The sequence below is a fragment of the Thunnus albacares genome, chromosome 18, assembly GCF_914725855.1.
Source record: "Thunnus albacares chromosome 18, fThuAlb1.1, whole genome shotgun sequence".
In the NCBI taxonomy this organism is placed as follows: domain Eukaryota; kingdom Metazoa; phylum Chordata; class Actinopteri; order Scombriformes; family Scombridae; genus Thunnus; species Thunnus albacares.
In genome coordinates, this window is record NC_058123.1 from 19,392,768 (window position 1) to 19,420,598 (window position 27,831).

General features: G+C 39.2%; 1 protein-coding gene across 2 annotated transcripts; it reads left to right on the forward strand.

Moving 5' to 3' along the window:
• ulk1b (unc-51 like autophagy activating kinase 1) lies at positions 1-27,432 on the forward strand. Of its 2 annotated transcripts, none has more exons than XM_044333548.1 (27): positions 1-664; positions 1,691-1,783; positions 2,303-2,344; positions 5,362-5,394; positions 7,899-7,935; positions 9,876-10,049; positions 12,418-12,491; positions 12,907-13,008; positions 14,150-14,208; positions 14,877-14,959; positions 15,304-15,354; positions 15,814-15,905; positions 16,088-16,253; positions 16,362-16,413; positions 16,620-16,706; positions 18,057-18,200; positions 18,304-18,452; positions 19,626-19,885; positions 20,028-20,233; positions 20,568-20,689; positions 20,981-21,106; positions 21,678-21,862; positions 22,242-22,426; positions 23,034-23,152; positions 23,312-23,469; positions 23,915-24,050; positions 24,320-27,432. In XM_044333548.1, exons 1-27 carry the CDS (start codon positions 575-577, stop codon positions 24,373-24,375), a joined length of 3,081 nt encoding a protein of 1,026 aa, XP_044189483.1. In that variant the 5' UTR covers positions 1-574; the 3' UTR covers positions 24,376-27,432. The 2 variants fall into 2 exon arrangements, with proteins under 2 accessions (XP_044189483.1, XP_044189482.1); XM_044333547.1 differs by having other exon boundaries at positions 2-664; positions 16,359-16,413.
• Positions 27,433-27,831: the final 399 nt, after the last annotated feature.

Genomic DNA, 27,831 nt, shown 5'->3' on the forward strand with positions numbered 1-27,831 from the left:
ATGCGCTTTGTTGCAGACTACACCGTCTGCTTTGTTGGGACCATCGATGCTGCTGTGACTTTCGGCGAGTTAGCTTGTAATTGCAAGAGATTACGGGGAACATTCACGGTTTTTACTAGTTATTAGACATTTTAAACTTGATTTCAAGTCCACAGCGACCGCTTGCTTTGCCGTGTGGACGCTTCAGACGACAGGAGTGAGGCTGCCCTGTATATAAACAAAACGCAGCGAGCTGCTTTTTAAGGTGGCCCGTCGTCATCCAAGACAGCTGTAATAACAAGGCACCCGTTTGTTAAGTTAGCTAACTTCGTGTTGGCCGCGCTGTCAATGATGGAAATTGCCGCACAACTTTGTTAGGAGTCAAACTCCAAAACTTATGCGTGCTAACATGAGAGAAGAGGACAGTTTGTTGTCAGGAAGGCAGCCCATGGCAAGTGAAAGAGGGGGTGAACATCCCTGCTGCTGCCCCTACTTGACAGAGGAGAAAGGAGCACTTGCTAACAAGAAGGGTGACCTGAGCCCTCCTGGTTGTTTGTGCAGGTCAAAGTAGTATCAAACCAGACTTTGGCTGAATATGGAGACAGTGGGGAAATTTGAGTTCAGTCGGAAGGACTTGATAGGACATGGCGCATTTGCTGTCGTCTTCAAAGGCAGACATCGAGAGGTGAGTGTTGTCCTTGTCCACTCTTTATATTGCTTTTTAAACAATATATAACGTACTGTTGCGAAAAATTGGCGAATTGACACGTCATTTGGATAGTTTGGGCGTGAATCGCCTTTCATCAGCCATCCAGTGTATTTGTTTTCATTGTACGGCCTTAAGAGGCCTGGAAGCACATACAGGATGTTCCTCGAAATAACAGGCAGCCAGTGGATAAAATAGTTATTACCCCTTCATGGTCAATTACATTGTTTAAATGATGCACTGCCTAATTTTGGCAAGTTCAAATACACAACAGTTATGTAATTGTTTCCATTGGAAAGCTCAACACTGAGGCTATTAATGGACATGTTGAAACATGCCCTATGTCTGGAGTGAAATAATATAAGTTATAACGGCTATAATTTGTTTACACAGTGATAATACAGCATCTACTGAGACAAATAAACACCATTTCATAGGTAAACGGGAAATATAGGCCTATGGCATCTATGTTGCTGGCACACAGATCATTTTCATCCACAGAGGAAAATGGCATCCCATAATACAATACATGTGTCAAAGATCCTGTAAGGTCAGGAAATGAATCTGAGTCAGTGTGGCCTGACTTTGTGTCTTACTGCAATCACAAGGACATTGCATTGGATTATAGGAAATGTAGTGTATAAATAAAGTTTCATTGGCTGTTTTGCAAAGCTGTCTCATAGTAACCAGACCACCTGTCTGATTGCAGTCACAGTGGGTGATAAGTAATCAGCACCATATTCCATTAAGAAACCCATCTAACCAACAGCATGAAGGAGGGAAGCAAATACACCAACAGTAAACAATAGTTAACAAACACATGCTTTAGTGTGACACCTTAAATATCCAAGTATGATACATGTAGTAGAATCAGTCATTTCAACAAATAGAAATGCATACATGTTGTATCTAATTTGCTTTACATCACTGACACACACTTGTACTGTAGCATCAGGACAGCAATTCTTCATTTACCAAGCAAAGACATGTACTATGTCCTTCTAGAAACATGACTGGGAGGTGGCGGTAAAATGCATAAACAAGAAGAACCTGGCCAAATCCCAGACACTGTTGGGGAAAGAGATCAAAATATTAAAGGTAAGTCAGAACCTCTCAGAAAGTACTCTTTGGGGGGTGTTCACTGGTTTCAAGTTATTAGGTTACCATAACTACATAAAACATTATTGTAAGGATCACATGTAATAAGGTATGTAAACAAAAATTAGTTTTTTAGACCAAATGGGAATGGTAACCAGGGTAAAAACATCACTTTCTGTCTACACCAGCACTGGTAAACATCAGAATGACTGCTGTTCCTTTTATCAAATATGCAACCTTGATATTTCAGACACGTGTAGACACATTTTGTTGTTCTGGCTGCTACTGCCATCAGAACTGGAGAGGTGCAGGAAGTCAGAGTGAAATACGAGCAATGATCATGAACATGGAGATGTCATAGTGAAAGTGAATGTTCTTAAATTTCTCACAGACTACAGGTGGGATTAAATGGGCTGTAAAAGACATATTGGACATCTGCTTAAAGTTAAACATGTAGAAAAATTGAGGATATACTAAGCAAATAATAATTTTCTATGTCATTCTATGTTATCTCTGCAGGAACTGAAGCATGAAAACATTGTTGCTTTACTGGACTTTCAGGTATGTTATACCGCACTCACAAATGGCATCTAGATCATGTGAGGAACAAGCTGACTGAACGGTGTCAAGGCTTGTGTTTACATACATGATTATCTCACCTCGTATTGTCCCACTTTTCTCATCAGTCTGTGCACACAAAGTAGAGCAGATGGGTTGTTGGATGTGCCTGTTCCACATGACCCACTTTTGCCTTGTGCAGCTTGAATGGTTTTGTTTTCCCTGCTTGTTAAAAGAGGTTTTGCTACATTTGTTTGCTCTAAAAACACTTTCATTTTGATTCTGTTCAGGCATGTTGTCCTTTGCTCCTCCATGTGCTGCAAATCCTTGTAAAGTTTCAGTGAATACTTCTTCCTTTGTGTCCTGCTGAACTCAGACATTTCTGGTGTTTACATTCTGTCTGCAGTCACATGGCCTGTTCCTACTGGCCTTCTTGCTTAATGCTTTGTGGGAAGTGTACTGTCTTAACTTTTTTTACTTGCTTCAAGTATCTTTGCTCAGGTTTTTTGCTACCCTTTCTGGGCACAAGTCTGGTGCCAAGGGTGCAGACTAGGTGTTATGCTTCCGTATGACATGTGCAGATATAAATACTAGTAGTAACTAGTAGCTCAGCAGCACAATAGAAAGGTGTTGCATTGGAGGGTGATGATGTATAAGACACCACAGTCACAGAGAAATTCTTGCTTGTAGCCTAGTAACCAGTCTGAAGCTCACAGTGGCAACACCTGGCAGATAGTTTAGACAGCAGGACCCTCCCACCCCCACACACATTTATATCTTAACTCACCAGGTGTTTCTTTTGTCTTTTTGATCCAAGACTAACACATGCCATCTGGGAACAAAAAAAAAAAGAAAAGAAAAAGCTTATGCTTACTGGTTCTATATGACAAGACTCAAATGTTGCAAAATGAAAGTAGATCAATCGCAGGCATGAGATGTTCTGCTTTTGCAAAAACTTGCATAACTCATAAGGATAAAATGTTTGTGTTTAAACTTTAAAACATTTAAATAATGTAAGTGTTGCAGGAATGTTGACATGTACAGTATAAGTGAAATGAAAACTGCATTTTAAGTCCAGATGAGAGCAGATACTGTAGGTTTCATTGCCAGAGCTGCAGATTCGTTTAATTAAGTTGACCTTTCACCCCCTGCCTTTATCTTCTTTTGACAAAAAGCTTTATCATCATGCAGAAGGTTACAGAAAAGTCATGACAGGTGACACTGAGCACTGCTATCTGCTCAAACATCCCAGTGCAGTCAACTTGTTGTACTGGTGGCTACTGCAGCTCCACTTTAGCAAATATGGATTTGATGCTTTACTGCTCTGCCCAAGAAAAGGCATTTGCAACCGGTTATCATGTCTCTACCCATGCAGAACTCAAAAATACTCCTATCATTTATCTTTATTCTGACTCACAGTGTCACCTCTCTCTGGGCAATGAGGATAGTCGGAGCTGGGCTCTAAGATTACAGGTTTGTTTTTGTACAGCAGACAGTGTAGATGTTCTGAGCAGGAGATCCTACCAGCCAGCTACCTAATTGGGTCAGGATGAAAGTGAAACCATACCAAACACTGGACACCAAAGAAATGCATTCACTTTGCATTTTACGTTTGATCTGATTTTCTTACCCAAAGTGGGTTAAAAATAGTTTGTGAGTTGAAAAATCTTAAAGTGTTAGCTTGCCAGTGTAACAAACACTAGCGTAACAGCCTCGGCACTGAAAGAATTTGGCAATGCAACAGATTCTTGTTCTGTATCTTAAGAGGATTTGAGCAAGAGCAAATAGCAGGTAGATAGATAGAAAGTAATATTTTATTTAAACACACATTTTCACTCAGAGAGAAAGATAGGGTGCATGTGCAGTCTTAACTCTACCTATCTAGGACACTCTACCCTTTGGACCAGGAAATAGTTGCCACTACAAAAGTGACTTGGTGTTCACTGTAATTTTATGCAACGGTTATGTCTGGGTAATTTGAATTTTTGTTGCACACCTGCCCGCCTGCTCTGGGCTCAGTATTTTATATTATTGCAAGTTATTGTACTATTAATTTGTTAATCATGATATCTTTGTCATGATAAACCTTCAACATGGCACCAAACTTTTTATCTAACAGTGGCGTGTCGTTGTATTACTTTAAATGCAACACAGAGAACCTGTGGAAACCAGATGGTTGAGTCTCTGGTTGAAACTGACTGACTGTCCATCTTCAACAAAGCCAAAAACAACCAACTTCAGAGGCCCCGACCCAGCTGAACTATAGAAAACAGTCTGGCCTCTGACTGGTGGGTTCAGCAAGATACTGAGACTAGGTCACAGTGAGAGACCGCAGTCATCTGTCTTCATGTGATAAGAAACTTTTTTTCAAGTAGGCCTGCACTATGTTTTTCTTAGACAGGTTGTCTGAGAGAGAGAGAGGTTAGAGGAAAGTAGATAACGGATGTGAGAGGAGTGTCTGTATTTCTAAATCCTCCAAATGTGCAATATCAGAATGCATTCAAGTTGTTAATAAGTCAATAGAGATTTTTATTGTTTGTCGGTGTTGTTTTGGATGCTAATGAGTTAAAGTTTGAATCAACTACTTCTCGCAGTCTCTCACTTTAACTCAGTGATTTTCCCATTGTTTTTATAATGGTGTTGACTGCAGAGCCAACTGATTCCCTATCTGTTTTGGCTTGGTATTAATGTAGAACGGTAGATTGTTTTCATTATTTCTGACTGCAAATGCGTGCAACACTAACATTTCTTTTAAAGCCCCAGTGATGTAGGAGTCTGGGATGGATCAGCTTTTACAAAATTTGTATTTTCAATCAGCCCCACTAATACTGTGGAAAGCTTTTTGCTTTTTTGATCTAAAGTACGTTTTCTATACCACTCTGGAGTGTTGTACATTTCTCCAATCCGAATCACCAATTTAGCTTGAATGTGATTGGTGAGCACAAGTGCCACCTGTTCCTTTCTTTGTCTGTCACTGACTTGTGTTTGTTTACCCCCTCTCTTATCCCCTCTCTCTTTAGGAAACTGCCAGCTCAGTGTACCTGGTAATGGAGGTAAGCTTGCTGGGATGTTTGGCTTTGTTTGCTCAGCGCTGTATTGTCTCAGCTTTTGCAGGCAGCTCTGACAGGGCCTGGGCTATAATTAGCCATGTGCTCAGGCATCAAGGGGGGTAAATGACTGCCAGTCAACATCCAAATGCTGCTAGGTTTTTGCAATGGCTTTATCCCATTTACTTGACGAAAATCCAGGTGGAAAATAATGTTTGTGAATCTCCTAACTTTTGCCTTTGACCTAAAATGCTTTTTTTGTCTCTTTCGTGCCAGGAAACCACATAGAACTCAGATTTAATAAGTAATATTGCATGGATGACAGTATGGATTAGTTTTTTTTCTCATTAAATCAACTAAAAATAATTGTCAATTTCATCTAGCCAGTGAAAGAGCTCAAAACTCTGTCTCATAAATATTAGTCATTCATGCAAAGAGTGTCAAAACTTTTTTTTTGGTCATGCTAGCTCTTTCTGTTTTGACAACATAATTGCCCATTTCAGTATTTTCACATTATATATATATATATTTCCCAGCCTGCTTGTTCTGTTAGTGTCTGTTGTAAAGATACATGCTATATTGTGTATTTGTCAGCCAAGCAGACACAACTTCAACATAAAAGTTAGCATGCTCAAATGGCTGACTATGGCATGACATGGAGGTGTCTAGCAAGGTAACATACAGTGATGGCCAGAGGTATCAGATCTCAAAATTATGTACTGAGAACTGCACGAAATCTGAAAATGGTTGGAATATGACTTTAAGCACAGAGGTTCTTAATATATTATTCGGTTGCCCTTTAGTTTTCAGCAGTTAAAAATCACATTATCAATGGAATGGCAGGATCATGACATTTACTTGGTAAATAACGGGTTCGTTTGAAGGATATTAGCCTCTATAAATACATATAACATTCAAAGTTTATATAATTTCTCCAGTAACCATGACAAAATGTTCAAGCTGTTGAGTATTTTTCATAAGACAGTTTCAAAGCATAAAAATGAAAAATGCTGCTGCTTATTGCTGTTTAAAAGCAACATTACAGAAGAATCAAAAACAGATGTAAAATAGAGCCACAAGAGGCAATCAGTGGATTCAAACCTTTTTGCGCTCCACAGAAGGAAAAAGCTCGATTGGCCAAAAATTAAAGCCACAAGCAACAACGAGTGGGTTTCAGGCTTTACGAAGTCGAGCAAAGTCACTTCAGCTGGTTTAATTATGTTTAAGGAAGGAGTGAGACCAATCACACACTTGTTTCACCATCACAAAGCCTGCAGCATTTCAGTAACTGCCCACTCAAAGTTCCGCCATTCGGCCTCCCTTTATCGGATTTGAACGAAACCCGGTGGGCATGTTAAGGAGATAGCGCAAGATGTCTCCAGTGGGTTTAATCGGGATTGCTCATGGCATCTTGAGTTATGAGAAAATATATGATAGGCCACGTCCAATTGCACCAATCAATATGGCAGATTTTGGTTCATACTTGCTCCCAGAGTAGGCACGCCAATGTTGGTAAAATTCTGTCCACTGGCTTATCAGGTACATGTTTGTGGCATTTGTGGCACCCCCTATGGGTTGGGTTGAAGTCACATACCAAAATTTATGATGATCGGACAAATGGTTATTGAGTTATGGCCAATATAATATAATATAATATAATATAATATAATATAATATAATATAATATAATATAATATAATATAATATAATATAATATAATATAATATAATATAATATAATATAATATTAACAATAATAATATAAAGCCCTGCCCTTTGCAAAGATATTTTGGTTGATGGCAACCATGTTTTTCAACCAATCTTTATCTCAGTCCCTCAAGGCTGTGTACCAAATTTGGTATTGATCAAGCCAAAATCCAAAAAGTAGGTGTCACATTACTGTTTTGGACATTATGCAAATTAGCAAAAAATACATCATGGCAGACTTTCATGGTCCAAGAGGCTTTTTTGTAGCGTATAATGAGCTGGACTTGTGTGTGCAATTTCAAGTTAATCAGACTTATGATGTGAGGGGCATGGCCTTTCCAAAATTGAATTTTTGGGCCTTAATTACAGCGCCATGATCTGGCCGATTGGGCTCATATTTCTTGGGAAGCACATGCATATCCTTTCCAGTTATTGGGCCAAGTTTCATGATTTTTGCTCTTTCCAGCTCACGGCAATATGAGCTGATGCAGCAGCAGAGAGGAAATGACTTGTGAGGCAGGCTTTCATAACCTCACCTGTCATACAGACCCCGTCCTTTCTTGGGTTCATTCATATTAATAGTGGGAACTAGAACAAGGGTATAAATCTGTTACCACATCACTCTTCAGCAAATCACTTCTCTGATCTCTTTTGCTCTCTAGTTGCTTCAGAGAAGCAAAAGATGTCAGACACTTATTCACTAGGGTTATACACCAGCCCTCCATGTTATATGTGTTTCCTAATGTTATTCCTTTTCATCTCTCTTTCTTCCCCTCTCTTTCCTGTCTCTCTTTCTAATCCCAGTACTGCAATGGTGGCGACCTTGCTGACTACTTACACTGTAAGTGGAACCTTTTCATTTTCTAAAAGCTCTTGGTGCTTCTCAGTAGAAAAATCAATACAATTAATGGTGAAATGTCATCTTTGTTGCTTGATGAAAAGAGAGTGGTTGTCCTTGCTCTATGAATGACAGTCCATCATGCTTATGTCTGCAGTGACTTTAGCCAAGATCATAAATGTTTCCAAACAAAGGAGGTAAACACTAGACATTTTAAATATGATTCTACAAGTATGTATTGAGGGAGGAATCCGTTTAGACTATAAGATCCAAATTTCACAGTTAATTTTAAGCTTCCAGATGGCATGATAGTACTGTTTATTATGGTGTTTTTTATTATGATGCTCATGGGCTTTGAAAGTTGAAAGTCCAGCATAGCTTACAGCTCCTACATCTTCATATTGAGGTTCATGTTCTTAAAATGGCATATGTACAATGAATCCACAACGTACAAAAGTACATTTTCTAGGTTGAAAATGTTAGAAGCAACCAATAAAGGCTTATAAGTCATAAAACCAACCCTCAAAAAATGAGCAAATCTTCCTGGGGTCCTAGAATAATGAATAATCTTTGTAAGGGAAATGCTTGTTAAGACTTAAGACTGTTAAGATTAAGTAGTAGAGGAGGAAGAAATATTTTTCAGTTCTGTTAGATCTACCTAGAAGATTGGGCGATTGCAAACAAAGGGGAACTTTATTATGTATACGCCTCAAGGCAGCTATTCAGGTCACAACTCTTCCTGTATGACTGCGGGAAGCAGCCTTTTATCTGGGGGCCCTGAAGACACAGAAACAGATTTGGTGCTTCAGTAACAGCTTCAGGAACTTTGAAGGACCTAGGGCTTAAGATAGACTTTGACATACAGTATAATAAAACCACAGAGAAACCTCCTGTAGTATTCCTCTGTCTTTACTCATCGTGCATGCAGTATGTGAGGCATGCAACACATCACCTCTTGCAAATATGATTCTAAGTCAACATGTTGCTAACAAGCTGGGAGAATCATATCTTAAAATAAAGTCTACAGTTCTGTCCAGGTTTTCCACATCTCATAAATTACAGGTTCTCTGAATAGCCAGGACACTAAACTCGTCTGAGGTGAGCCTTTGCCTGTCAGTGTGAACAGGGTGGGAAAATAGACATCAGCCACTAGCTGTTTGCTGACAAATTATTGCTGTAGCTGCTAACTTTGTCAGCCAGCTACCAGAGTCGAAATAGAGGTTCTATTCCAATTATAGTCTTTGCTTGTCTGGTTGAAAAAAGCTTCAGGAGTGTTTTTGAATCCACTCCCTACTGTGGTCAGTGATCTAAACTTTTTTTCCTGGCTGAAGTTGAACCTGAGCATGGCTTTAAAAATGTGTTGGGAGGGTATGTGGAGCCAGAGAGAAATTCTAGACAAGGGAGGGGCTTTCACATAGAGCCATACTTTACCACCTTGAGACCAAGGAGATGATTGGAGGGGAGGAAGAGACAGGGAGCAGTAGGTGGCAGTGGGGTGATGTGTGACAACAGAGGAGCAAAACACATCTTGCAGATATTTTTAGAAGTAAAATGAGGTGATGTGTTTTGTGAAAAGTAACCTGACAAGACTCCAGGATTTGTTGGGAAAACCAGAAGCCTCACTGTCCAAAGAAAAGTAAATATCTCCAAATTTGGACATTTTTCAGATAAACTGAATGAGTGAAGTTCCATTCCTGAATGAAATTATATTGTTCTTTTATGTTTTGAGAGTTCTCTTTGTCACAAAGCTAAAAATAAAGCTGTTTTTCTGAACTCATGAAAAGACTACATTTTGGAGATACATGGTTTTCACCCTAGATTTGAGATCTAGGGAAGAGGTCTACTATACCCCGACTTTGTGTCCTACGTGCTGTATACCTAGTATACCAAAGTTAATTTGTAGTCAGCTCACCTTTATTAATTTACCTCTTGTTTCTCTGCAGCCAAAGGCACACTGAGTGAAGACACTATTCGGGTTTTCCTGCAACAGATTGCAGGGGCCATGAGGGTCCTACAGGCCAAAGGCATAATCCACAGAGACCTCAAACCCCAGAACATTCTGCTCTCCTACCCACCAGGTCGCAAGTCCCACTCCAACAACACCTGCATCAAGATAGGTAGGTTTGACTGTGTGACAGTCTGCGTGCATGCACAAGTGTGACGGCATGTGCACATTTGTACATACTGCATTGTACATGTACTGTTTTCTGCTGTTGCTGTTGAAAGAGTGACAGTGAAAATGGCAATAATTTCATTCCATGATGACCTTTTAGGGGGTACTAGTTAAAAAAGTTAAAGAAAAATAAATTAAATGTAATGTAAAAGTAAGAACAATAGGTCAATGATCATCTCCAGTAAGTCAACTCTGGACATATACAACAAATAAACAAGTAAACAAGTACAGTTCATAGTACATAGTTAAAATTGGACATTATTATTTGAGATAACTCTAATTTGATTACTAGATGTTTATTAATCACATTTTAAGATTTAGCACTGCTTGTTCTAAACCTGTGTTATCTTTTGATGAACATAGGCAAAGGTCTAAATAAAGATAGTCAAAAATAAAAAGAGCAAAAACACTTCAGTGTTTCAGATGTGAGACCAGACCTTGCGGGTGTACATGAGATTTAATAGGAAAGCATCTGGACCCTACACAGGAGCAAAAACTCATTTCATCTCATAAAGCACCAAATGGAAATCCCTACTGCATAATCAACCTCTTTACAGGCAGTTTTTTTGCTACAGGACCTAATAATGATTTCCCCAAGGTAATTGATTTCACTAAGACTATAAAACTAAACTCATTAGAGCAAGTTGACTAGATTATATATATAGAATTTCACATTTTGCTTCAGCAGCATTTGTAGTCTTCCTCTGATAGAGCACACCGTTGAATAAGTATCAATAAAGCGAGAACTTATTCACAGATACATGTTGTATGTGTGGTGTCAGTTTGTAAAAATTTAAAGAGATGATGTTGGTGTAACAAGAAATCACCATAATGAAAAGTGTCAGGACCAAGTATAGAGTGAGTGTTGCTGAGCTGTTTGGAAACTCTGCTAATCCTTAAGCCTATTTATTCGTTTTTTTTTTCCTCTTGAGAAAATTGATTACCCTGTGGGACAGAAGTCTGAGGCTTGTGTCAGTCCCAGTCACAGCAGAATGTTATAATCCTCATGACTCTGGGAAAACCGCCTCAGTCACACACACATAATCAGAATGTTCACATGTTGTATCCACAGGTACAGATACACAAGCACATCCATAGTGGGACAGAGATTACTTAAAAATGATTTTTGTTGACTTGTCGAGGATTTTAGGTAATATTAATTGATGTTTTTAATTTAATAAATTTAGTAACATGATTAGTAGAATCACCTTAATATTATAACCAGATTTGCTCACTCTTTTGATAATTTAGTGACACAGAAGTTGTTTTCACTGTTTTCAGCCATGCAAGTGGAATCGCTCTATAGGGATGACAGTGTCATGTCTGTTGTTCAGTCGGTCAGCCCATCCTTTCAGTCCAGACTGAAATATCTCAATAACTATCGGACGAATTGTGATGAAATTTTGTACAGACATTCATGGTTCCCAGAGGATGAATCCTGCCAACTTTGGTGATTCCCTGACCTTTCCACTAGTGCCACAAGTAGGTTGACATTTTTGGTTCAGAGTAAAAAATCTGGACAAATATAAGATGGATTGCCATCAAACTTGGTACAGACTTTCATGGTTGCCAGACGACATATCCTACTGACTCTGGTGTTTTCCTGACTTTTTCTCTAGTGCTCCCATTAAATTGACATTTTTAGTTTTTTGCAGTTATTCATGGTCCCCAGAGGATGATTTGTAATAAATTTGATCCCCTGACTGATAGCGCCAAAATAAGATCAATTATATTTTGTCCAATACATTGGTTTATGACCAAATACCTAAAAACTAATGACATCCCCAGCTGTACATTAGTAAAGTATAGCATCACAGAGCTGCTAGCATGGCTGCAGACTCTTATTCTTGTTCTTATCTACTGTATGTGCTCTACTGTAGAAGAAACTTTGTGGTTGGAAAGTTTTGTTTTTTTTAAATTTATTAAGCCTTAACTCCCAAGAGGGTCAACTCCAATGTGATCATGTTGCATTGTCATCCTGTAAAAGTGAAGGTCTTCCTCTCATCTATTACAGACAGTACAATGTTTGTTTTTATTGGTTTTGAAAATAAATAGAGCATTCAGCTGGGACCCTGCAGCAGACAAACATGACTTTTTCAGAGTACTATGGATTTTCTTTTGACATCCATCTGCAATTTTTTCTGTGGAATTGTTTTCTAATATTCTCCAATGTCCTCAAGATCTGCAGATTATCAGTATGAAGATACAACCGCATTCCCCTATTGCACCAAATGTGAACTTATCCTCTCTTGCTTCTTCTTGTTCTTTATGCCCCCTACTTTCCTTCACTCCCTCAATTTCTCCCCTCACAGCGGACTTTGGCTTTGCCAGGTACCTTCAGAACAACATGATGGCAGCAACACTCTGTGGGTCTCCAATGTACATGGTGAGCAGCATTTTTTTTATAAATATAAGGCATAATAATTGCCAACATACTAAATGTTTCTTTTAAAGGTTAAACACAAGAAAATGTAGACTTGATGACTTAAGTTTTCATTTGGACCCAGAGTTTGTTGGGCTCATTGTGGACAGAAAATGTTTTGTAATGTTCAGCTTAAAAATAAGTCATTTTGAAAACACCATTCTTACATCATCAGCATCAGTCCACCCTAAGTGGATGATTGCTCAATTACTTCTGTCATCATTTTTCCTGTGAAACAGCAGAGCTCTAGTTCTTTTGATTATACAATACAGCATGGGCAACAATGACTGCTTAATCAGCTCATTAATTGTCCATTAAGGAGTTCCAAAGGGATGTTACACTGAAAATGATCTCACTTCTTTTTTTTCCCCCTCACAAGGCTCCTGAGGTCATCATGTCCCAAAACTATGATGCCAAGGCTGACTTGTGGAGTATAGGAACCATAGTGTTTCAGTGTCTGACTGGGAAGGCTCCTTTTCAGGTAAATACACTAGAGTCATGGGTTGTATGCAGATTGATTCAGGGCAACATTATAGAGCATACAGGGGTTTTTTTGCAATGTGACCTTCTTCACACATATTTACATTCAGGGACGAGCAAACCAGTACCACTATCAAAATCTGTCATTAAAAGACTAAATTAACAACAACCCTTAGGTTATGTAGGATTTGCCATGATAACTTGCCAGTATAGTGTATGTATGTGTACAGAAATCTGAAAAGTGAAAGTGAAAATGTTTTTATACATCAAGATACTTTATATAGTAAATTATTATTTTTACTCACAAATTTAGTATTTTAGTGTGAGTTTTCTTCTGCATTTCTTATGAGAAGTAGCAAGTTGAAAAAATGCCTTTTAAGGTCATTTGCTTGAAAACTGTAACACAACAGCACTGAACTGTGTCTCACAACAGCAGTGCAGATCAACAGGGAGTAAAACATAACAAGTCATCCATCTTGGCCAATAAAATTCTGCCACTTTCTCTCTGCCAGCTACAGTACTGCACTATTTCTTCTCCACTATCTTCTTCATCCCTGTCTTTACTTAAAAAAAAAAAATCAACATTCACAGTTTTATAACACTCATTGTGACATTATTCTGTGGACTGGTGTATTTTGGAGATTGGCAGCTTATCTGGATTTTTATTGGTGTTTACATGATATTTGTTTAGTCAAATGAATGTGATTCACAATTAATATAATGTGATAAATATGTGAAAAGTATGCTTGTTATTTTTTGCAAGGTAGCAACATTCAGTGTGAAGTAATGGATAAGTACACAGTGGTTTAAAATAGTGACGATGCATCGACACAAAACTTTTCTGAATGTTCCTTTAACATGTTTTCATCCTTATCCTGAAACCACAGTTCAGTCTATTTCTTGGAAGTAACCAATCATGTGAGAGATGAGCAGGAACCTGAACAGCAGGCTATTTGTCTTGACTGACTTGACTAATACTGTGAAGGATGAAACGCATCATTGCCTACCATAAAAATGCCTGCAACTATAGTATGAAATGGTGCTTTGGCTAATGGTGCTCATACATACACTTACATTTGCAGACAGCTGCTTGCTTTCATCTATCTATTTCATCTATCTTTCTTACCATTTGTCATTTTTAGGCTAGCAGTCCCCAGGACCTCCGGCTGTTTTATGAAAAAAACAAGAATCTCAGCCCCAAGTAAGAAGTTACAGTGAGATGACAGCATGCTTATTTTTTATGTAATTAACAGATGTTATGTTAAAAGACTGAAAAAACATGGTGAAGATCATCAGTTCTTTCTGCAAATGTTAGATATTATATAGAAGTTGCTTTTAAGTAATTTGAAACTTTGGTGTACACCCTCAGAACAGAATAACCAATGAAATCTGAAGCTTTGACTGAAACTCTTCAGACAGACCCATCACTTTTGAAAATGTGTTTGTCACCAAAAGTACAGTTTGTATATCTCCCTTCTAGAGAGGTGCTACCAATCATGCAAGCTGGGCTGTTTTAACAGTTGAACGGCAGTTAGTTTACAACATCGTTAAAGCTGACAAGCACCCAACTGACTGCTTTTTATTTACAGCACAATGTCTATAAAAGCTTTACGTTTCAGTTTATCAAAGCTATACAGTGTTATACAATGTTGACAACCAGCCAACTGCCAAAGATAGTATAGAAAGCATATTTCAAGTTTAATTTTCTGTAGGGTATACAGATAGATGACCATGGAAATCTTTGGTTCTGGAAAAAAAAGAATGAAATCAAAAGTAACAATGTTTACGTATCATCCATTGTATTATTTGACCTTCAAAATCAAAATCTGAACAGCAGCACAGAGTGATTGTGCTATTATTTGTTTGCAGCATCCCCAGAGAGACTTCAAGCCATTTGAGGCACCTGCTGCTGGGTCTACTGCAGCGCAACCACAAAGACCGCATGGACTTTGGTTAGTGAAAATCAAACACAGTAAATGAAATGAAACAGCTGATGCAGACCTACACTTACAACTTAAATAGTACATTCTGCCCTATGTAGTATTTTGTAGATGATTATTTAGTCACATCAGACAATAATTGTAACAGATCTTCCTGTGAATATAGCATTTCTGTTTGATAAAGAAGTGTAATGTAAAGAAAAAAAGACCCACAGAATATAAAATTATGCACATCTGTGCGCACACAAGGTCATCATATTTGTACCTTGTTCTGATGCATACTGTAGATTCTGATTGTAGGAAATGTTGCTCTGTTTCACCACCCCCTACTAATTTTTTTCTTCTTGGGTTGGTAGATGAGTTTTTTTGTCATCCTTTCTTGGAGGCTAGCTCGTCCATGAAAAAGAGTAAGTAAGAATAAACAATACACTTCATAATAGAACTTGTATGAATAATTGGCAGTAATACATAAATGAATGACTGTATTTGTATTGTACTGTTTTTAAGCATGAATTAATGTATGAATATACAATGTATTGCGCAGTCATCTGCGCTGTTGAACCATACCACATTTTATTAAAACAGTCCAAATGCAAAACCTCATATCTCTTCCAAAATATAATGTATTCCTCAGTTTAATTCTGTTTCGTGAGGACTGAATCTTTAATACAAATGATACATTTATTCCATCGTAGGATGGTAGTATACCAGCCACATAGTGATATGAAGATGATTAAAAATATTTCTCATTGACATAATAATAGATGAATGCAAAGATGAGTACAGTTTCATTTTATACCAGTGTTTTAGTACAAATAATAATATTTTTAATATATAAGTGTGCTTCTGTGTATTTTTTGTTGCAGCAACTCCTACTGTGACCATGACCTGCTTCCCGAGCTCTGCATCAGCCAGCTCTTGCAGCAGTTCTTCCACCTCACACCTCGCCTCACCACCGGTTTGTCATAATTATTGTTGTTGTTTCACATGAGTAACAAGATTGTGTGTTTATGTGCAGCTAGTCAAAGAAGCCAACCAAGCTAACACTTACTTGGCCTTCCTTCACTGCTTACTCTTTTATTCTTTCTTTTGTGCTTTCTTTTTGTTTATCTTCTACTTTCTGTCTCCCCGTCTCTGCAGCAGTCTCTTGCTGAGGTTCAGCATTTGCGTGCCAAAGCTCTGGCCTCCCCTACACAGGAGGCCACTGGTTTTCTCCTTAAAGACTCATCTGGAGGCGGAGGTAGCAGCAAGAACTCCTCCTCATGTGACACAGATGACTTTGTCATGGTGCCTGCTCACTTCATCAGTAAGAAAAGATTTTTGCATTGGATCTCTACCTCAATGTTTATTATTCATGTAATATTGACTCTTCTTTAATTTTGCTGTACTTTTGATTATCCTGGTTTTCCAGCAGGTGAGCTGACATGTGAGAGTAAAGTTTTGCAGGACAGCCTGATGAACAGCGGGTAAGAAACAAGGATTGGTTATTCTTTAATTGCTATTAATTGTGTGGCACTACTTAAATGTAGTTGTGTGACAGTGTCAAAATGAGGATAAATGACTGTCAGCAATTGAATTTACATTAGAAGTAAGAATATATGGTGTATTACTTTCTTAAGATAGCATCTTGATGAAGTCCTGATGATGTGTTTTCCTTCTCCACTTTCATCAGTTCTCTTCTGGCTTCTGCGGGTCTGTGTAGCCAAGCCAAAACACCACCACACTCCCCCTCCTACAGTGGGTCTCCAAGTCCTGTCAGGTAACAGCACAAAGCTGAATGTTTGGTTGTTGCGATTCATGTGGTGCTGTGTGGCTCAGAGGGCCAGACACTATTAGATATGCAAATGGTCAAGGATTGAAATTCTACGTGAGGAGTAGGGATGTCAGTTTCAGTTCATTTTGCTTTCAACAGACCGACACCCATTAATTGGTAACTAACTGGTTAATTTTTAAGAAAAGTTGTGATGTAGCTTTCGATTGTGAGAGCTGTCCAACAGTCAGTGGTCAGAGCTATTGTTAGTTTGACTTTTAGCTCTTCCCTATTCTCCTTAAAGACTTTTTCAATGCGTTTAGTCACAGTAGCTCTCAATGGCATAATGTACTCTGGCTCAAGGTACGAATATAAATAATGATACAAATATAAGGCGACCCTGATGTGACCCCCTGTTTTCCAACAGCTGTTTTTGGAAAAATAATGTTACTTTGTGAATATAACTTACATCATAGTATAGTTACATACTCCCACACTCTCCTACCAGGCTCTTGGAAGCGGTCAAGAATTATTTTCTAGTAGTTTTTGAGCTCCTTATCATCTATGACAGTGGTATTTGGTAGCTTAACATATTCCGTTTCTGCAGTAGAGACATCGCAAGACGCTTACGACTCGGTTTCACTCGTTATGAATTTATCACCTCTGTGACACAAAAACATGTTCTTCAGAAACTCCTGCACATTAAACTGGACTAACCAAACACTTTTAGTGCTGGTTAGTCCAGCAACAGTAATGCTACAAACAACCCATAATGCAACACTCCGTGTAGAAGAAGGTTTTACGCTGGTACTTTGTCCGTTCAAAAAGAATATCCGATGTTGTTAACATGTAATTATCTAACTGTTAGCGGAGTGAGTATGCAAATTAACCAATAGACCGACATGCGTAACCAGGCAAAAATATTCTCGGCGGTTAACAATCGGTTAACGGTTAACTGTTGACATCCCTAGTGGGGAGTTAAATATCCCCAATATTGAAGTAAGAGTCGATCCAGTGTTTAATCTGCATAAACATATGATGTTATGTATGTAAGTTGAATTAAGAATTCCACATAGTTTTTTTAATTACCTCAGATCCTGTCATGTCAATGTTTATGCACAATTTAATATGTGTACATATACAAACTTGTTTTGCTGTATTGTCAGTAACACTGAATGTCTCATCCCAAAATTTGGTGTACTCATTAATGATGTGGAAAGTGTTAAACTTGTCTGTGTCCTCTCTCTCTCTCTCTCTCACACACACACACACACACACACACACACACACACACACACACTCCTCTCTTGTCTAACTGTTTCCTTGGGCACTCTCCGTTCTTCTCACTGTTGTTGGCAGGCCCATTGAGTTCTTGGGAAGTAATTATGGTGGTAACTATGGAAACCATGGTCAGTCATTGCCTATCCCAGTCCCCACTCAGGTCCAGAACTACCAGCGCATGGAGCAGAACCTCCATTCTACCAAACAGGATGGCTCACCACGGTCTGTATCCACAAACTCAACTCACCGTTGTAAATGTAAATTATTAATCAGCATTTACATGTTTTAAACGGAATGCAGTGACTCATGCACTTTACATTATTAGGCTGTCGACACCAGTGCGTCGTTGCAGCAGTGGAAGCTTGCTAGGCTTTGCTCGGACCGGGCCTTCACCACCCTTTGGGCAGGGAACGGTGACCACCACTCGCAGGCTTTCCCTGGGAGGTGCCAGAACTTTCCAGCTCTCCCCTCAAGGTAGCTTAAAGGTTTTACTTTCAAGTCTTCACTTTGTAAACCACTTTCACAGATACACATCACAGCTTTCTCTATACTGTATCTACATACTGAATGAAAATTTGATGAAAACAGTGTAGCAGGATCAAAGACTTATTAGGAACTATGTGGTTGTTAGATTTATTGTTGTGTAAAGGTGAGAAAGGTGTAGCATTTAAACAATTAGTCGGCTAAATAAGTTCATTGGTTTTTAGCCTTTTTGGCTTGTGACCCCTTAAAATGAAGCAGAGTCTTCTTGTGAAGCTTTATCACAGATTAATGAACATGAGTTGAAAGCAGTACAACCAAAGAGGAATTTTTCTATCTAAGTTATTTCATTTGTAGGAGTAAGAGGAAAAACTAGCTTTTCTTTCTTTCTTAGCGTTTTAATCATATTGTGATGATGAGTTCTCAGATGTCTTTTCAGACTCCTCAGATTAGTTGAACGAAAGATTGATTTATGACATCACTTAATCCTTTTAATCCTTTATCAAGTGGAAATACTAAGCAGTCTCTGGTTTCAGCTCCTCATATATTAGAAGAATGTACTCCTTTCTTCTGTTTTACACTGTAAATTGACTATCTTTGCATTTTGAACTCTTGGTTTAACAAAACAAGCAGTCTGAAGAAATCGTCTTGGGCTTATATTAGTTGCAGATCTAGAAATGTGATTGGCTTGTGATATGTGTTGTTGCCCAAAATATTAACTGCAGAAAAAAGATTTACAGTGCCAGTCAAAAGTTTGGACACACCTTCCCATTCTCTTGACTGAGAAAGTGTGTCTAAACTTTTGACCGGTCCTGTAGATTATGATCGTTACAAACATTTGTCAGTGCTTCTTTGTGTCAACCTGGTCAGTAGTTTAAAAAGTTATTGGTTGATAAAATGAATCAACTTCCTACGTACACAAATACTCTTTTTCTCACCACCGGTTGCTTGTCTCTCCTCTGAGCCTCATGCTGGCACTGTCCATTAGCAGTCTGAACATGCTTGCCAGTGGGGCAGCGGGGGAGTTAGCCAGGACTTGTCCATCTCTGCTATCTCTTGATAAATTTATTGTTTTTATTGTCCTGTTTGACATTTTGTTTTGCTATGCCACCTGCTGTCTCAAAGCAGAAATATTCAGACCTTCTTTTGTCCCACTTTCCTTTCCAGCTCCTCAGCATACTGAACTCCGGCCGACTTCTCTCCAACAACCACAGGCAACGGGACTGGGCACACGGCTCCACAGTGCCCCCTGTCTGTTGGAGTGTGCCAGTGGTGGCGGTAGACAAAAGATCAGGAAGCAGCACTCGGATCCAGTGGTGGCCCCTTCGGCAGGCCTGATGACTCTCCGCCCCCTACACTCTTCCCCCAGACTGAGTGAGCTGATGCAGCGTAACCCCCTTCCCACCATCTTGGGTTCCCCTTCTAGGGTGAGTCAGCTGTGTGTGTGTGTGTGTATATGTGAGAGCGAGGGAAGTATATGTGTGTCGAGATACGCAGAACAAGACTACCAAGCAGTTTTAAAAAAAAACTCTGGTATCTCTCTCCTCTCCCTCTGGTCTCTCTCCTCAGACCATCCCTCCATTTGAATTCCCCAAGCCACCCAGCTCTCCGAACCTTGTGACCTTCCTGACACAGCAGGGTTTGGTCATCGGCTCCCCTTGCAGCAGGACTGCCCCAGCGGAGCCCAGAGACGCAGGACAACAAGCACCTACACAGGTCACCCAGCCTGCCCACTGCATCCACAGACTGAGTGATGATACCAAGGGATTTGGAAGGTAAGAGCTTGAATAACATTTACAGCATAATATTGTGTTTGCTGCTGTTTTCTATTTGTTATGATTGTCTCACTGATGGTGTATATACAGGAAGAATTATTTGTCTACAGATACAGGATAGACGGTGCAATGCTGGGGTTAAAATTAGTTATGTGGATCGCCCTTTTCATTCATTCTTCTCTTCTGTATGGAGAGAAAAGGCCACCTAATGGAGTAAATAGAAGGACAGTTAAATATAGCTAGCAGGGAAAATGTTAGTAAATAAGTGAAGGAAATAGGCAGCTAGTGAAAATACATGTTCAGCAAGGCTAATTCATCTCTCTCTTTGGTGCAGGTCTCAGAGCGCCGGTCGTCTGTCTGACATGCTGCTGATGGCTGCATTTGGACCAGGTGGACCCATGGGTGACCGAGGCAGCTCAGAGAACCTCAACTCTGAAAAAGCCATAGACATAACAGGTAGACATGTCTGACATGATGATTGAGGTTTACAAAAGTGTGTATGCTGTTAGGGATTTTTTTTGTTTGAGCGGCTCAGTCTGACCGGCACACACACCGGTGTCAGTATTAGACACAAATTAAAGGCTGTAAAAATGACCTTTGATATGTTGTTATATACTCTATGTATATACTGGCAAAAATTCAGAAAAGCTATTACCATCAGAAAATGGTCAGTAATATGTCCGGTTGATTATCAGGTATGCTGATCTCCATCTCCACTATTAATCTTTCTTATTCTCTGTTCTTTAGTGCCCCCAGGTGGTGGGGGAGGCCCCGCACCTGGCTCCAGCAGCCCAGCACAGGTGGTTTTCACCGTTGGCTCTCCTCCCAGCGGCAGCACCCCACCTCATACCTCCAGACAGAGGAAATACTCAGGTAGTACATACACATCATAACAGTTATTTGTCTCCACATCCCTTAAGTTGTTTTTTTTTAGTAGGTGAGAATAAAATACGATCAACACAGCAGCATTACTTCTATGCTCTGCACACCATACAGCACAGAGGCACTGAGAAGCTATTTTCATTTTCCATGATGTGGAAATTGAATTAAATGTCATGGAGTTAAGTATAAAAGGTTGACTGTCCACTGGCCAATTGATCTGAATGAAACCCAACTGTGGAGAGATGTAGTTACATTTAGAGGGTAATAATCCAACTGACTTGGTTTTATGAACACACAGTTTTCCATTTGGTAACTGGCACTTGTAGCTGTTGGCAGATGTTGATCATTAACTGGAACACATCTCCACTTAATACAGTGGTCAGCAATAAGTGTTAATTCCAAAAACATAAAGCAACCGAGTTGGTAGAAATGAAATCCTCAAACTGTTATTTCAGTTTATTTATTGTTGTTCATGATGATTTTTGCTTGATATTTGTAGAAATGAAAGGTCCATGCCATTTGATGAAATAAGTTTTACCATTTCTTTTTCTGACTCCCGCAGGCTCATGCACTTCAATCAGCCCTGCAGGCTCCTTCACCAGCCGCTATCCCCAGACAGGCACCTATCTGGATGGCTTCGAGGCTCCTTCTAGCCCTCGTTACAGTTTTTTTGATCCTATCACAGCCAACATGGGCGGTCCTGTAACCTTCGAGGCTCCTGAGCTGCCTGAGGAGACCCTGATGGAGGTGAGAAGCCGGTTTCCCACACAGCTCTGGAACGTAGCGAAAATGGAGTCATCCCTTTGATCCTCTGTATGCGGCTATTAGTGTCAATCAGTGGTTCATTCTCACACAAAGTTGAAATGAAAAATACTTAACATTCCTCCTGAGAAAGTGGACTGTGTGAAAAATAGAAAAAGAAAGCATGGTGTTGTCGAGGTGTCTTCGCCTAAGATGGAATCTGAGAATGGAATAATACAATTAACTGAATGACATGCCTCCTGTTAGTGCTTTCCACCAATGTAGACTGAATGTGGAATCGCACTCTGGTGTCCTCTGTGTATTTTATGTTCTATCACCTCTCTCTCTCTTTGTCTGTCTTTTTCCTGTCCCTTTCGGAGTGCAGCAGGAGCATACGGATATTGTGCAGAGCCTGCGTTTCACATTGGATTTCGCCCGCTGTCTGATGGAGGTGGCTGGAGCCCGTGGTGTTGCGTTGGTGGAGGAGCAAGGGGACGCTTCTCAACCCTCCCTCCTTCAGCAGCAGAGCCTGGTAGCGGATCAGATAAGCTCATTGAGCAGAGAGTGGAGGTAAGGTAGTTGTATCAACAATGACTGTGCGTCTTTGTTGATGGCAGTGATACTGTTTACCCAATTTGGATGGAATTTATTTTTAAGGTGGATCGCCTGGCTTTGCACCATGTTTGGTTTTTAAGTGAAAAACTGAAAGTTAACCAAACAGTTGTTTTAAAATTGTGCAAATTAGAAAACAGATCTGTCAAGTCAGACTTATATGTTGCAGTTAGCAGATTTACTCAGGAGTATAGGCTGAAATATGTCTAAATGTATGGGGGAAAAAACTGTAGATGGGGAGAGTGTTGTGTAACGGCCAAGACTTTGGACTTCATGTGGACCCCGGAGCAGTTAGAGATAAAGATAGAGTGTCTTCTTCACCCTATATTCCACAATCCAAGAGCCACTAGCCAGTGGTTACATTCATGTTTTCTCACTTGAGATTGTTTGTGACTGTTTTAATGCATAATCATGTCTTGCCCATACACCTCCTGTACAAATATGTCATAGAAACATTTAAATTACTTTCTTTTGTTCAAATTTTGTAGTGTTTGTGTTGCATGTTTCAATGGTCTATTCATATGTGGGTTTTAAGTACTCTATGTGTGTTTTATTGTCTCCTCAGTCATGCGGAACAGCTGGTTCTCTACCTTAAGACTGCAGAACTCTTGTCTACCGCCTTACACACAGCCATGGATCGAGTTAAACAGGGCAAACTCTACCCATCCGCTACAGTCAAACAAGGTATGAGCCATTTCATCTTGTAAGGGAGAGGGTCTTATTAAGGTGTCAAATGTGTATTTTAGCCAGAATTAGAGTAACTTAATTGAAACAGAATGCCCACATTCAGTGTCTTGGTAGCATATCAAGTTCCTTTTTTTCAAATGTTCTGTCCATTTACAGTGGTGAAGAGGTTGAATGAGCTGTACAAGTCCAGTGTGGCATCCTGTCGCTCACTCAGCACCCGTCTGGAGCGCTTCTTTTCCAAGAAGCACCGTCTAATGGACCAAATCACCTCTATCACAGCTGAGCGGCTGCTGTTCAGCCACACTGTGCAGATGGTAAGCCAGAGGAAAAAAATTGACAGTTGGAAAGTGGAATAGGAGATGAGGGTTATTGACCAGCAGGCCACAGCATAACCATTCAGATACTGTATCTATTATTAGTTAATTAGCCCTAGTATTTGTCACTACTTCTCTTTATTTCTCCTATGCTCTAAACATTTCCTCTCAAAATATTGCTTTATGGTCACAAGAATATTGAAAGGCCACTAACGTTAGTAGATTGTCATAAAGTGTTATTTAAATTGATAAAATGTAATGTCATATGTATATATCTGCATTGGTACATTCACTTCATGAAAACAAAACTTGGTAAATTGAGCTTGTTTATCAGCCCAAGGACTGTATATATTTCTCTCAAGACTAATCATATGTGTTGATATTTTAATCTTGACTAAAATCAAACATACAGTACAATAACTTTGGCCTCCTGATGTCATCTCAGGTTCAGGCTGCTGCGCTGGATGAGATGTTCCACCAGGGGGAAGCATCGATTTTACGTTATCATAAAGCTCTCCTGCTGATGGAGGGCCTGTCTCTGCTGCTAACTGAACAGGACGATATCCTCAGTGTAAGCAAATGTAAGTATGTCTGTCAGCTTGTCTTACAAAAAAAGTAGGGATATCACTTTCTATTTTAAGAATAATTTATCATCTATGCTGTGATGTTAAAATAATATCATTCTGGGTAGGTAGTTAATGCACATGAACAAAACTTAACTAACTGCATGTCTTCAGACTGAAACCTGGAGCACCTGGAGGAAAAACAAGCTAACACAGCATGGAAATGACTTGTTACGCTGACTCACCCGCCATCTTCTTTTTCTTTCCCTTTCTCTTTCTCTTGGCAGGTAAGGAGTGCATTGAACGTCGCCTCACAGCCTTGCAGTCAGGACTCTGTGTTTGATTGACCTACGCTGTCTCTTGGAGTGTGGATATGATGTCAGCCATTTGCACCCCGCACATTACCAGTGAACAAAGTCTCCACCCGTTCCTCATGGTGTTCACGTAGAAATGCTTTAGTTTTCAGGAGAAATCCACAAGGCTTCAGTTTTCGTTAAACCTCTAGGATATGTACTCACGGAATGGCTTGCCATTCATCTTGAGTTTTGGACAGTCGCATTGACTTCCCCAACACTAAACCTGGACCGGTGTTGGACGTGAAGCGCTTGTGCTGTGAAAGAATGTCTGCATTCTCGCCTGTGTGAGAGGACTCATCTCTTGGCACTGAAAGTTGTATTTTTTGCCAAGGTGAAGATTCCCCTCATGAGGCGTAACACATGCAGGAGCATTTATTTGCCAAACAGTCACATACCCACATACAGTACTTAAAGAGATAGCATTTTAAGATGGACAAATATACAGAACATGCTACAAATTTGCAGTAGGCATCTCTAAACAAAACGTTATCTTTTACCAAGATCGGTAGCTGGAGAGAAAGAGAAAGTACAGTGTACTGCTGCACACCTGCATACAGTAAGGACGTGTGCTGAAGAAGACTGGGAATGGCCAGGTATCATTCTCATCAAATGTGTTTGTCTTATACACCTTGTTTGCTTTCCTGTGCTTATTTTTTGTTTTGAATCTAATTGTTACTTGCTTGCTGAAGAGAAGTATATATAGAATTGCTACAGGTGGTGACTGGAAGCGCATATAAGCACTAAAACAAAACTGTTGCCAAAATTACAAAAAAAAGTAGTTTTGATTTTGTGTTAGATTTTATTTTAGATTCACTGTAGATAACAATGCTGGTTTGGAAGAAAAAAAAACCCTGTGTTTGACACTTTAATGATTCTATACTTTGTTAATACGAGCGACCATGTCCCCTAATTGAAACAATGATGTATCAGATTTTGTTTTCTATACCTACATGGTGGCAGGTGTTGAAGCAACAAGCTGGAAAATAGGTCCTGAAAACATTCACTATCCTACTGCTACATGCAAAGTATAGCTTTTTATTCAAGAGGGACTGAAACTAGCATCCCTGATCACAATCATGTTAAAGATGCTGCAATAAACTGGGATGTTTTCTTCAGGTATACAGACGCTTAGAGGCTGCTGTTGCTAGTAATCTCTTCACAAGATTCCATATTCTGTCTGTCCGTATTTTATCTATCAATAATGTTGGAGCTAAGCAAGTATAATCAAATTTGAATGTAAGGGATAGAAGAGAGTCAGTGTTAGATAACTAACACTGTGGCTGATCCGGGGGTTCGTGTCTGAATGTTTTTGCACTGTTGAAGTACTGTATAGAATGACCTTGAGTGGAACATGCGATAAATGTCAAGTTTTTGTTTTTTTTTAGATACCTTGACAGATTTGCTTATTTAGATTTTGACTTCCATATTTTTTAGTGCTGTTTTAGTTGTATTATAGTTACTGTCAAAAGGTAATGTATGTTAGATGTGAGAATGTTGACAAAGAGATGGTATAAGCTATGAAGCTTTCAGAAAGATTTCTTTAAGAAGAAAAAAGGAAAAAAAAAGCTTTACACTGAAAAAAAAAAAGATTTGCTTCAATTTTTTGTGTTTTATTTCAGACTATTCAGTGGGTGACGATTGTGTCTGATTTTGAAAAGTGACGTGTTGAGTTGGAGTGCTAGTTGAAAATGTGTATTTTACCTGAAATATTTGTGTATTGTCGATATTGACCTTAGCCATACATCCCCAACGGGATCCTGTAACTCCCAAAAAAGAAGTTTGTGCATGCATGCATGTATGAAGTGGTGTTATTTGAGGTGTTAATGGACAGTGGGGTTTGTTCTGCACAGAATTAACGACATAGCTTTGTAACAAGATGTGGATGACTTGATTTTTGACTCCATGGATGTGATTGACTCCACTGAAAATCAAGGGTTCCTCTGGTAACCCACTGCCAGGCCCAGTACTACTTTCTTTATCTTGAGGTGTCTTTTCCCTGCCTTTTTAAGTTATTAAGATGGTGAATGAATTCATATTTTAGAAAAAGGTGTAGATTTGTGGTCAGGGCTAAAGATAGTTTACGCAGAGAATAAGAAGCCAGTATAGTAGCATTGTCAGCAGAACAGAATGGAGGAAAGGTTTTTCGCAGTCGAGAGTTCTCTAAATATACATTATGTGTATTTGCTTTGTGGCCTTTTGTCTTTTGTCAGAGAACTTAAACTGAAATGTTTGTAGATGTTACTTTAATAAGAGCATTCTGTGTGTGTATAATGTCTGTTTGAGTGTACATTCCTAATATCATTCACCCACAAGTTCTGTCTCACATACGTGCTGTTCAGTCTGAATATAATGGCAATGTCTCAAAAGATGCAGGTAGCAGAAAGTGAGGACCTCTTTTGTAAAACTGATGCATGTGTCACTTTTTATTGTTCCTTGCAATCATTGCTATTGGCCATCCTAATGATTATTATCTTCAGTAGGAGTTTAAAACACCATAAAGATGATTTGTGCAGCAGTAGAAATAACTACAGAGTACAATGTACAGTGACTAGCGCGTACACACTCTGCTGAAGTGTCCTTGAGCAAGATATTGACTCTCTTATCAGCTCCAGGGCTGCTGTTATATTAAAGATGAAATGAAATGTAACCATCATGAAGATTCAGCCTTTGCCATGTGCACTCCCACAATAGATCTGTCGTTGATCTTTATTTTTATTTTTGTATGTTTCCTAAGACCATGCCTGAATGTTTTCATTTTGTGTTTTCACCTTTCTCATTCTGTATCACCTGTAAATATTGTAAATTAAGTTATTGCTGTCACTGTATATATGAATCTGCAGGCATGGAGAGAACAGTACCATACCACCTATACATTTCCAAAGAGTAGGCCTTCTGCTGATCTTCCATATTGTCTCTTACTGTTTCAAAGACATTTTAATGTTGTCATATCTATGACAGACACACTATCTTGTTGTCCTTGTGCGTAATGTAACCTTTACTGTTTGAGTTGCAACATGAATAAAGTGAAAGGAAAGGTAATTGGACTTAAGATAATGTGGGTTTTCTCCTTTGCTGTTTCACCTCAGTTATGGCGATTGTTATGTTTTGCTTGAACTGAAGTTTTACACTCGCTTTTAGAAATCGTGCTCCTTTTAAAACTGACAAATTTCATGATCCTTTACACCAGTTGAACCTAGTCGACCATAAACGTCACCATGCTTTATTGGCCTTGGATGAATCCAGATAACAAGTTAGTCTTTAGTCTTAGTCCCTATTTGGAATGGAGTATGGGGAAGGCTGGCAAGACACTTAGAGCTACTATCCTGCCACTAACCTGTTAAGCTTGCTAAGACCAATCAAACTGAATGTCAGGGACTTTAAATTAAGCCTACTTAAAGGAACATACTAGTGTTTTGGCATGGTTCAGACAATTAATTATTTAC